A 12,290-nucleotide genomic window follows, 5' to 3' on the forward strand; every position below is an offset into this window, starting at 1 on the left:
TTTTCATGGCGGCCGACGTGGAAATCTGGATTTGGGGTGTTACATATGTATATAGAGAACTTTGTCCATTTGATTAACAACAAATTTGTCCTGAAATTAATGGAATATAAAAAGATAAAATTTTAAATACAACAATAATTTTATTTACATTATACCCCAAAGATTAGAGAAAAATAATATACCTATAATGCTTCTGCCTTCAGATTTTGGTGAGAATCGAGATTGAGTTCGTAAGGGTGTAGAAAAGTGAGAAACCTAGCCCCTTTGTGAAGGAAATAAAAATGAAGGGAGAGTGAAATCATGGTGTAAATTGGTTAAAGAAATGACTGAGGGAAAGTGATTTTCACGGAATGAAGAATCAGATTTTGGCGGGACAATTTATTTTATTTATTTTATAAATCTGATAATAAATTCCACCTAATCAATTAGAGTTTTAGAGTGTTGCATTGGAGAAGACTTTTAATTAGACACACACCACATGAGAGAGAGAATCTCAACATGGATTTGACATATAAGTCAAATAGAGTTTTTTTAGTTTTACATTGGAGATGCTTTAACATGCTACTACTAAGAAATTTCCATATTCTTTAGTCTGACTAGATTAGATCGGAACATAAACAATTTCAAATAATTTATGGTATACAAACTTGGGTTGTCCATGGAGGAGGGTATCCTCTTTGGAAAACACGATCTTTTCCGTTGGCTAAAATTATACCTCCCAGACCTCCAAAGATTGAGATTACATCTCTCAAATTTATATATCCAAGAGTTAAGATTATAACTCTCAAATTTATGTTCTGTGGCTAAGAGTACACCTCCCACACTTACTTTTAATGGTTGAGATTATAGAGTTGTCCATGTCCACCGGACTCAAGTTATATCCTCCTTGATTGACATGCTTAATCAATCTTGGAAGAATATCATTGTTAAACATTTATCTTAAAAGATATCCATGAGTTTTTTTGTTTATGGTAATCAGCTCATCCACTAACCATTTCCCTTTTAGGGTGCTTCTAAAGACGTCGTGGCCCATTTATCTCTTCGACACTTTCCGTGGCCCTCAGACTATACAGTCCGAAGCATACGGATTGGGACAGTCCGACCGTTTTGGAGTGGCCTCAAGCCCTCAACTACGCTCTTCAAATCCAACGCGTATTACTCCAATCCGAATGGCCGTGAGAATATCCAATCCGTGAGGAGCCGAGAGTGAGGAAAAAAAGAGGGCGCCCATAGAAGCACCCGCCTTTTTAGTTTCCGCACGTTGGGGTAAAGTGAGACCCCATTTTTTTGGTTTTTGTGGAAGCCGAAATTGGAAAACGCCACCAACTTCAATGAAACAAAATTCCGTATATTTGTCAGCCACCACCTGATATTCTGTCATTCCGGTAATTCTCTCTCTCTCTCTGCTGTAGAAATCACACGCTCTTCTTCTCTTCATTTCATAGTAAATTGAAAGTCCTCCTTCTCCATCCCTTTCCAAAACCTAATTCTCTCGTTCTCTCTTCTTGTCATAGAATTTATTTGTTTAAAGTTAATTGGTTATCTCAGATCGATTTTCACTGAATTTTCATGAAATACTGTACAATTTAACTCGTTTGAGGAAAATGCCCCAAGATTCGATAACAGAACAAGATCAATACGATTCAGATTCAGAGTTCGTTGAGATTGATCCAACAGGTCGATACGGTCGGGTTAGTATTCTATATCAATCTCCATTCTATTGATTCATTTAACCCTTTTTGAAACCTAAAAATTCACATTTTTATCTGTCTTTATTTTGTCTCATAGTTGGAGATTTCATTGTTTTATTCTTATGAATATTTATTTAGCTTTGTTCTTATGGTTTTGCAGTATAAAGACGTTTTAGGGAAGGGATCATTCAAAACAGTGTATCCTTTTTTTTTTTTGCTTTATTCCTTGTTTTTATCTATTAATTATTTTAGAAACAGTGAATTTGGCCGAAAACCCAATTTTATGTTTTTTTTGAATTATTCAGCTTGTGCTTCGAACCCTTGACCTCTAGGTGGAAGATTATACCTCTTACCACTCCAACCAAGGGTTGTTGGCGAAAAAAACCCAATTTTATGTTTGTCTTGGTTAAAAAGTCATTTCGATGTTTTTAAGGTCGGGTTTTTAGGCAGACTAAGCCTAAAATGTGCAAATCTTTGATAGGGATCTGGAGCCTAAAAAATATATGAATCTGGATAAAAGAAAATTTAGGACATGCACCAATTTTTCGGTGTTGAATACTTACTTCGTGGCCTTTTGTATCGTGTGTCTTTATTTCTATATTATATTTCGACATGCGAGTTGATTAGCATACTTTGTTTAAAGAAAAGTAGAGAAATATGTACCTCGGATTAGAAAACCTAGATGAAGGCCAACCCCAAACGGGGAGGCAAAGGCCTTAGTCGAATGACAATGACCCACCACTCACTGGCGAAGCATTCGAAGAATATTTGTCTCTGACTTTTGAGAAGATAACCCCACATTCTGCCGTGTGATGTATTTTAATAGCATTCATTGTCGATATTGTTCTGCAATATGTTTTGAAGTTTTGGATGTCCTTGATTCGTCAATGATTACCCAGCTATAAAGCATTTGATGAACTAGAAGGAATTGAAGTGGCATGGAATCAGATTAAGATAGCTGATGTTTTACGTAATTCAGAGGATTTGGATCGTCTTTACTCTGAAGTTCATTTGCTAAAGACTTTGAAGCACAAGCATATTATTAAGTTTTATAGTTCTTGGCTTGATAACCAAAATGGCAATATTAACTTCATCACTGAGATATTTACTTCTGGGACATTACGCCAGTGGGTGATCTTCTTTTAATCTAACTAACTTGTTAATAAATAGTTATCATTCTTAATTATATATAAACCCAATATGAAATCGTCTTAGGTACCGAAAGAAACACAAAAATGTGGATTTGAGAGCGATAAAGAATTGGTCGAGACAAATCCTGCAAGGTCTTTTATATCTTCATAGTCATGACCCACCAGTTATTCATAGGGATTTGAAGTGTGATAACATTTTTGTTAACGGAAACCAAGGGGAAGTGAAAATCGGTGATCTTGGACTAGCTGCAATCTTGAAAAAGGCTCGTTCAGCTCGAAGTGTAATAGGTGAGTGTTATCTAATTATCTATAGTGTGTGGTATAAGTAATTAGGCTTGGTAATATTCTTTTGATTGTAGGAACTCCGGAGTTCATGGCACCAGAGCTGTATGAAGAGAACTATAATGAGCTTATTGACATTTATGCTTTTGGGATGTGCTTACTGGAATTGGTAACTTTTGAGTATCCATATGTCGAATGCAGCAATGCAGCCCAAATATACAAAAAAGTGACATCGGTGAGGAAACTATACTTTTGTACGATCTCTGAATCTCATTTTGCATAAATTGAATGGAAACTATTTAGTTCTAATCTGCAAGGAGACCTAGATCTCTTAGCTAGATGACCTAGATAACATTTATGCTCAATTCAGTTCCAAGGCATGTAACGTGGACACTAGTATGGGCATCCGTAATTGATATCGTTACGAGATGTTGGATAGGACGAGTGGAATTCATCTTTCCACCTATATATTTTCTTGTCTTAGTTTTTTGATCCTTCATTTTTGAGTTACATTTTTTTTTTACTTTTTGGATCTAACCTATTTGATGCAGGGAATAAAGCCCGCGTCATTAAACCAAGTTAAGGATCCTGAAGTACGAGAATTTATAGAGAAATGCCTAGCAAATGCTTCTGAGAGATTACCAGCTGAGGAGCTTTTAGAGGATCCTTTTCTCCAGTTAGATGGAGATATTGAAAGTATTACTCATTCATTACAATCTAATTCTAGTCATTATGGTAGAACTTTATAACCCCACCATGTTTTGTTGTTCAGAAATCACAATTTTTTTTCTCATCAGTTACTGACATAGAAAATGCAGCTCTGGACAGAATTAGCGATGCTTCTTCAAGTACTATGGAAGGGGTAACTCGAAATTTCATCATAGAAGGACAAAGGAAAGATGTAAACATTATATTTTTGGAACTATGTATTGTGTTTTCGACAGGTTTGCCATCTTTCGATTGATTATCTTCCAATTGTATACGTCTAATAATATGAAATTATCTAAGAATATGTGATAATACTGCCAGGAGAATACTCAACTGTGAAGAAAATTGGGTTTTTCTTTTATACTGACAAGGACACGGCGTTAAGTGTTGCTAAAGAAATGGTGAAGGAGTTGAAATTGAGAAAAAGAGATGCTAAAACTATTGCTGCACTGATCGATACAGAAATTCAATCACATATTCCAGAGTGGGTAGCTAGAGAAGAAGACATGGTTGACAGTTCTGTCGGAAATAGTCCGATTTCTGAAGGCTCAAAAAGCAAAGATGAGTTATCTCAATTTGAACCTCCTTTAGGTGGTACGTTTCTGGAACGGTTCCCATCCGGTCGAATTTATTGGTCCGACTCCCCTAAGGGAGTCAGTTTAGGATCCCCATTGAGGTCCATCAAGACGAGCATGTCATCTCCAGTGCATTCAGTTGTTAGCACTACATCTTCAGACGAGGATGATGAATTGTCGCCTTTTAGTCATCACAGTGAAGAAGATACGCTAAAAGGGTATGCACCTTCGATTCATAGAAAGATGGAATGTGGGGAAACTAGTTCTTCGCACGAGTATTCTGAAACTGGCATCAAGTCTCCTGATCATGATGAAGTTAGCAGGGAAGAGGAAGGGTGTTCTGTCAGCGTGGCAACACGGATCTTTGGTGCTGAAAATGAAGAAGCTTCAGTCGATGATGCGATAAACTCTATTTCTTTACTATCACTGAATGCCACCGAGCCCGAAGACATTAAAATTTCAGCAGAGAAGTTAAAGAATCTTTTAGCACAACAACAAGATGAGCTCAACCAGCTAAAGAGGAACCATGAATTAAGAATTGCAGATCTCATAAAGGAACTACCTCCTGAATCTCGTCAAAGAGTTTTCAACATATGCCACTTGAAAGTTCCTGATTACACAGTGGGTTGTGATACTCATCTATACTCGGGCCACATTACGGAATCAGGATTGTTAGAAGTAAGAAGCATGACTAACTCTCTAACGAACAATGGTTTGATCAAAACTTCAGTTCCAACAATTTCTAACCTTGCTCAAACTAAAAGTGTCACAGACTTGTCAAGAAATTCTAGCCTTCTTCGGATAGTGGGGAAAGTCGGGATGCAAGATTACTTATCTGAAACTAATGTTAATGGGACGACTGTCTTGAGAGACAGGTCAAATTGGATGAAGAGCAATCTAGGATCTTCTTTTAATAAGGGTATTGCAGTGGTTTTGGTAGATAATGTAGCTCAATTATAATGATCTTGCCCCAATCACGAGTCTTTTAGGTAAGCCTTTTCTATTCCGCGTGAGGTCTTGCGTTCAAAACCTTTTCACGCAGTGACAGTAGGTCGTGGGACTTAACTTTCGGGGTTTTGTAGGTTCTTGGACGAGTTCAAACTTGTCAGGTGTTGTGAGCTTCAAAATCCAACTACATAGGAATAAAGAATCTTGGTAAGGATATTCATTTTAAGGTTTAAGAAAATGTAATTTTATTTTGACCGCGTTGGGGTAGGAAGGACAACCATATCGAAGATTCAACCCCATGTATATATTAAGTGCTGAAACTGATACTTTTGATGTTCATTATCGACTATGTATATCATCTGTTTTGTGCAAAATTTGTGCTCATTATTGATTATGCATGTCATCTGTTTCTTGCAAAATTTGTGGTGGTGTTTGGGGTGGTTTCTTGCAAAATTTGTGGTTTCTCTTAAGATTCCTTTTATGTAATGTGAGAAATACTTCTGGGAATATACTCATACCTTTATAATATATCAATTCGGAAGGGGATTTTTTGAGGAGAGAGAGGATCTCGAGTGACGTCAGCTAGGGTTTTTTCTCTTTCTCCTTTTCATCTCCCTTCATCAACCTCTTCTGCGGCGCATTTACTGTTCATCTTCCCTCCCATTAACTCCTCCCTGGTTAGTAATCATTGCGGCTGTCTAAACTTTCTTCTCGGGAAGCAGCAAAACTAATAGATCATAAAGAATACCATCTCCCGGCATTCATTGGAATAGAGGAAGATACAAACAGTCGTCGGTGAATCTGGTTCAAAGATTTTGGTCTCTCCTCTTTCCCGAGAGCATAATCAACTTGGATTGGTTACATTTCTCCTCGAAGCGCAGTCAGACCAGCAGTACTAAGCTTCTTGGTTACTCAACCGTCACATCCAAGCGTTATTTCACGCCAGGTACTTAATCTTTTCCCTTTATTTTCATCTCATTTACTTCCGCTCTGGTTTTCTCCTTCTTCTTCCCCCTTTCTCTCTCTAGAATGTGGTCAGTCTCCACCGGAGCTCGAGAGTAGACAGTGCTGGTGGTGACCTCCCCCCAATCCCCTTGCATGCATCTTTATCATGATATTTTGGTGGTTTCCGGTTATCATCCTTCATGGGTTGTCCTGTTCTCTCCCTTCCATTCTATTTAACCCCCAAACCCCTAATATTGAGTCACCTCTTGATCCTTCTCACTCACTATCTGTTATCTCCCTAGCTACTCAAACCATGGCCTCTCAATCTACCCTCACTTCCCGTGGTCGTTTATCCATTCGATTTGAAAAACCCTCTACTAAACCAGAGTTACAACCAATTCAACAAGGATTTGTTGCTCGCTGGTGCAACCCATATGAATCATCGCTCAACTTCATTAAGAATCTGTTATACCCGCAGTCTCGTTTCTTTCGAGATTGTGACTACGCCCTTACCCATGGTCCCATAAACACCTTTCTGATAAAGCCAAAAAGCTTATTTGTTCTTAATGCTCTCAATTATGGGCGACCCTGGATCCTTAGGGGCATGCTGTTAGTTCTTAAGCAAGTTGAGTTTCCATTAACCGAAGCTTCGGATGACCTCTTCTATGAACCCTTCTGGTGTACTCTGTATCGGATTCCTCAATCGATACAGAATAAAACCGATCTTGATGCGATTTTCGAGAGTATGGGCAAGATTATTAAGATTCGGCCTCGCAATCTAGGATGTGTAAACAACCCCATCATTCGAGTTCAATTTTTATACGATGTTAGATCCCCTTTGCTAGCAGTAATAAACCCTATCTTTAATGATACGGTTTCGGAGATTAAAATCAGCTACAAAAAGTTTCCTGGTGCAATCTGTCATCATTGTCGGATTATCGAACATCCATTAAACCGATGCCCCCGCCCCCTTCAATACTACTTCTCTGGAGAAGATGAAGAGTCTGACTCAGACCCGATGGAAGATACTATGTCTGATGCAATCCTTGAACCAGTCGAGCCAATGTTAATTGCCCCACCTCCATCTCATGTTCATCAACCAACTCCACCCCATCTATTGTTCAACCCATCTGGTAAAAGAACCCGAGACCAAGTTAGCCACCAATCCATCAGTTCCTCAGATGATTCAGTCGAAGAGAATCAATTTCAATCCATGTTCGCTGATAACCAGGAAACCCAGACTCTTCTTGAGGAGTCTATGATCTTATCTCAGAGCTTGAATATTTTGGTGCATGGGGAGGAAGGGGATGGTGTAAATCCATCAGCCTTTTCTACCTAGTTTCTTCTTTATCTGTTGGTAGTTTATCTTCCTGTTTAGTCTGTTATTTTGTGTTTTCTTTTAATTTTCTGTTATTGTAGTAGTTATCTTTCTGTTAGCCTACCTGCCTGGTACTGGTGGCCATAGAACTGGTCGGCCTTCAGTGGTATCGAAGACCTTGACGGAGTCAAATTACTGAGTTGGTTCTCGACTCGTGGTTTGGGGCTCCTTTTTTGGGTCCTCTGGCAACAAGTACCAGCGAGGGGGGCCTTTAGTATTTTGTATTTTGGTTATCTTTTGTGGTGGACTCTTTGTTAATGTTTATCTCCAGGCTTTCTGATATATTATATGTGGTATTTTAGTTTGTTTTGTTGTTTCGTTCTCTAGTTTTCCTTTGTTTATGCTTATTGGTAGTTGGAGCTTGGGTGGGTCGGCCTCTAGCCTGCTCCTTCCCCTCAGTTGTCTCGGCTCTATCTTGCTTTCTTTTTTCTCTCCTTGTTCTTTCTGTTTAGCTTGGGGTGCTTTTAGTCGGTCTTGATGGACCATCCTAAACCAGACCTCTCCCTGTTAGCTTGGAATATTCGGGGTTGTGGGCAGTACCTCAATCGGAAACATCTTTACCGGCTTATCAAGAGCCACAAACCTGACTTCATTTTTCTTTCCGAGACAAAGGCCACGAATAACCACCTTACTCAAATTCTCAAAATTCATGCTAATTACAATCTGGTGGTCGTGGAACCAAAGAATAAAGCCGGGGGTTTAGCCCTCTTTTGGACTAAAGATTATGAGGCCACCACTATTCATGTTGATGACAATATGATCCATATGAAATGCACTCACAATGATCATGGTCATAGCTTTGTCCTGACCGGCTTCTATGGTAGCCCATATAGGAAGAACCGAATGGCCCCTTGGCTCACCCTCAATAATCATAAGATTGATCCCTTAACCCCTTGGGTGGTTATTGGCGATCTAAATACCATTTTACACCCTTCTGAAAAAGAAGGGGGTCGCCATGAGGTCTCTAATCATTTCACCAATATTAATCAGATGATTAACAACCTTGGTCTCAGAGATGCGGGATATAAGGGCACCACTTTTACTTGGTCTAACAAGCAATTCCATGGTAACCTCATTAGAGAGAGGCTGGACAGAGCTCTTACTAACCACTCCTGGTTGATGGACTATCCTGCTTCCCTTGTCACTCATCTGCCAGGAGTGGGCTCTGATCATATTCCGATCATTCTGACTACTTCTGCCACTGCTAATCTGGGTAAGCGCCCTTTTAAATTCATCAGAACCTGGATGTCTCATCCAGATTGCAGGGAGTTCATCAAAAACCATTGGTCTCCTACCCTCCAGTCTATTCAACCCAAGCTTAATAACCTAGCTATTAATCTGGCTAGGTGGAACAAGAGGGTTTTTGGTCACCTGGATACTAAAATTCGCCATCTTACGGAGGCCATTCAGCAGGTGACTAATGGTCAGGATCTCAATAATTTACATCGCCAACTGGAGGAAGCCTATAATCAGCTTGAGAGTCTTTGGAAAGAGAAGTCTAGAAACGACAATATCAAGTTGGGTGATCAGAACACTAAATTCTTCCATGCCAAAGCTATTAATCGCAATCGTAAGAACCGAATCACTGCGATAAAAGACACTAATGATAACTGGGTGCAGGAAGATTTGGATATTGCTAACAGTTTCTCTTCTTCCCTCCGTAATATTTCAACTACTTCTGATCCGGTTATCTCTGATGAACTTCTTGATCTTTTTCCTCCTCAGATTCCGAACGCTTCTAATCTTACCCTCATCAGTGTTCCCTCGGAACAAGAAATCTATGCCTCTGTGAAGTCTCTTAAAGCGGATTCGGCCCCTGGGCCGGATGGTTTCCCCCCTATGTTCTACCATGCCAACTGGGACACGGTGAAGAAGGATATCATTAAGCTTGTCTCGGATTTCTTTTCCCAAACTATTCTCCCGGAGCAAGTCAACCATACGCATATCTGCATCATACCCAAAACCAAAACCCCTCAGACCACGTCGGACTACCGTCCAATCAGTCTGATGAACACCACCTACAAAATCATCACCAAAATTATGGCAAATCGTCTTAAACTTGTGCTTCCGGAAATCATTTCCCCATTTCAAGCAGCCTATGTCCCCGGTCGTCAAATCACGGATAACATCATCATCAGCCAAGAAATTGTTCATACATTCAAAAAGATTAAAGGTTCGAAAGGCTTCTTTGCGCTCAAGCTGGATATGTCGAAAGCTTTCGATCGGATCGAATGGAGTTTTTTAGATAGAATTATGCACTGTATGGGTTTTCACGCTAAATGGATTGATCTTGTCCATACCTGTATATCTACCTCGTCTATGGCAATCCTGATCAACGGGCGTCCTGGTCCTACTTTCAATGTTAGCAGGGGCATTCGGCAAGGTGATCCTCTTTCCCCTTTCCTTTTTGCCCTTGCGATGGAAGGACTCAGTCGTCTTCTGGAGAACAATGGTTCGTCGGAGCCTTTTCAGGGCTTCCCCATCCCCAAAACCAACATAAATATCAAACACCTTCTTTTTGCGGATGACTGTATCATCTTTGGCCAGAACTCCCTCGTTAACATTAATTCCCTGCAACATATTCTGGACACTTTCTGTTCGGCTTCTGGGCAAATGATAAATTTCTCTAAATCGACTATTTTCTTTTCAAAAAACACCCACCCCAAATTTAAACGCCTTCTTATTCGCAATTTTAAGGTCCATCAATCCTCGAATTTGGACAAATACCTAGGTACTCATCTGTTCATCGGGGCGAACAAGAAGAAGCTGTTCTCTTCCATCACCAATCAGATTCAACTCAAGCTGTCTAAATGGCAAGCTTCTCTCCTCTCCCCAGCTGGCCGCTCTATTGTCATCCAAACAATAGCAGCGGCTGTTCCCCGATACCAAATGCAATGCTTTGCCCTCCCTAAGGGTATAAGCGATCGCATTGAAGTTCTTCAGCGAACTTTCTGGTGGGGAAAATCAAAATCTATCCATACTATTAATTGGTCGGCTATTTGTCTCCCCAAGAAATTGGGGGGGCTTGGATTTCGCTTTCCGATTCTTGACAACAAAGCGTTTCTTAGCAAGTTAGTTTGGCGCCTCCTAAAAGATCCCGGCTCTCCTTGGGCTAATATTCTTAAAGCTAAGTACTTTACCAAGGATCTGAAACCCAAAAAGGCGAAGAGTCATCACTCGTGGCTATGGAAATCCCTCTCCAAGCAGGTGGACAGGGTTGCTAACTTAATGTTCTGGGATGTTAACAAAGGCACTAATATAAACATCTGGTCTGATTATTGGATTCCAAATCATCCTCCTCCGATATGTAATACTACTAATAGTACCCTTACTACGGTCTTCCAACTTATTATTGATAATCAGTGGAATACTAATATTCTAACCCAATGTTTTAACAGTGATATATGTAATTCTATTTTGAGTATCAACCTACAGGAACAGCTAGAAGATACGGCTAGATGGACGCTTACCAAATCAGGTAAATTTACTATCAAATCCATGTATTATTACTTACGTACTGAACATCAGGTCTATGATACTAAGGAATGGAACTTTATTTGGAATTTACCTATTCAACCAAAAATAAAACTATTCCTCTGGAAATGTTGTACAAACAGTTTGCCAGTTCGAGGTAAAATTGGGCAGTTTATTGGCCAGATGTTTGAATGTGTTTACTGTCGAGCTCATGAATCTTTAGATCATGCTCTTTTACATTGTGATTTGGCCACAGCTATTTGGTTTCATTTTAGCATCCTTTCTTGCAACATAACTAATCTTTTTGACTGGATCATTTCGTGGAAAAATATTGACGAGCAGACCACTAGTCTTTTTGCAAATATTCTTTGGCAGATTTGGAAAGCACGTTGTGACAGATGCTTCTCGAAGGTGAACACTCTTCCCATGATGGTGATAGATCAAGTAAAAAGAACACCAAACCTTCTCAAACACCAGAATCCAACTACTCCAAAGGAGCGAGACTCTCTCTGGACTCCTCCAAAAGCCCCATTTATAAAAGTCAATGTTGACGCTTCGTTTTTGGAAGGTACAGTGATGGCCGGGATAGGATGTATCATGTATGATGAGCACGCAAATTTCCTCGCTGCTTCAGCCAGTAATTTTAGAGGACAGAACGCAGAAGAATGTGAAAGTTGGGCTATTGTCAAAGCCCTACAATGGTCGTCATATCAGAAGGTTGTATATCTTCATATTGAAAGTGACAACAGTAACATAGTGCAGACTCTCAACGGAGCACAGGTGAATCTTAGCTGGCAAGCAAGCAAGTTAATCGGCAAAATTCGCTCGCTAGAAGGACACTTCTCCAAAGTCTTGTACACTCACATCAATCGGGAAGGTAACGAGAAAGCTGACAGCTTAGCAAAATGGAGTCGCATGAATTTGGGTAACTGGATATGGCGAGCTCTTGCGGATCTTCCAGAATCATTACGTATCTCTTTAGGCTAGGTCCTGTGTTTTTGGTTTGTTTTTGTTTTCTCTCAACAAAAAAAAAAAAAAAAAAAAAACTTCAATTCATTAATGCAATTTACATTTTTTTTTTTGTTGAAAGAAAATACATTAAACTTAAGAGTCTATTACAATATCCAAAGAAGAAAAA

The 12,290-nt window shown here is 39.6% G+C and overlaps 1 protein-coding gene across 15 annotated transcripts; it reads left to right on the top strand.

Annotated features, from left to right (window-relative positions):
- Positions 1 to 1,169: 1,169 nt before the first annotated feature.
- On the top strand, positions 1,170 to 5,729 carry LOC147567550 (putative serine/threonine-protein kinase WNK3). 15 transcript variants are annotated; one of them, XM_086654173.1, is made up of 10 exons: positions 1,170 to 1,385; positions 1,549 to 1,691; positions 1,852 to 1,889; positions 2,591 to 2,818; positions 2,907 to 3,130; positions 3,202 to 3,359; positions 3,676 to 3,820; positions 3,943 to 4,068; positions 4,154 to 5,396; positions 5,490 to 5,729. In XM_086654173.1, the coding sequence occupies exons 2-9, from the start codon at positions 1,605 to 1,607 to the stop codon at positions 5,365 to 5,367; spliced, it is 2,220 nt and encodes a 739-aa protein (XP_086510299.1). In that variant the 5' UTR covers positions 1,170 to 1,385; positions 1,549 to 1,604; the 3' UTR covers positions 5,368 to 5,396; positions 5,490 to 5,729. The 15 variants fall into 15 exon arrangements, with proteins under 15 accessions (XP_086510299.1, XP_086510288.1, XP_086510298.1 ...); XM_086654162.1 differs by having other exon boundaries at positions 1,297 to 1,507; positions 3,676 to 3,859; XM_086654172.1 differs by having other exon boundaries at positions 1,297 to 1,507.
- The last annotated feature ends 6,561 nt before the right edge of the window (positions 5,730 to 12,290 follow it).

The sequence above is a fragment of the Eschscholzia californica genome, unplaced genomic scaffold, assembly GCF_041429995.1.
Source record: "Eschscholzia californica isolate CP2 unplaced genomic scaffold, dmEscCali1.0.p SCAF_1, whole genome shotgun sequence".
In the NCBI taxonomy this organism is placed as follows: domain Eukaryota; kingdom Viridiplantae; phylum Streptophyta; class Magnoliopsida; order Ranunculales; family Papaveraceae; genus Eschscholzia; species Eschscholzia californica.

Bases quoted from the DNA above. Each gene is read 5' to 3' on its own strand.
- LOC147567550 (XM_086654159.1), top strand. From the start codon at position 1,605: ATGCCCCAAGATTCGATAACAGAACAAGATCAATACGATTCAGATTCA. The intron at 1,890-2,590 runs GTATCCTTTTTT...ATGATTACCCAG, and splicing joins AAGGGATCATTCAAAACAGT to CTATAAAGCATTTGATGAAC. The intron at 3,360-3,675 runs GTGAGGAAACTA...TATTTGATGCAG, and splicing joins TATACAAAAAAGTGACATCG to GGAATAAAGCCCGCGTCATT.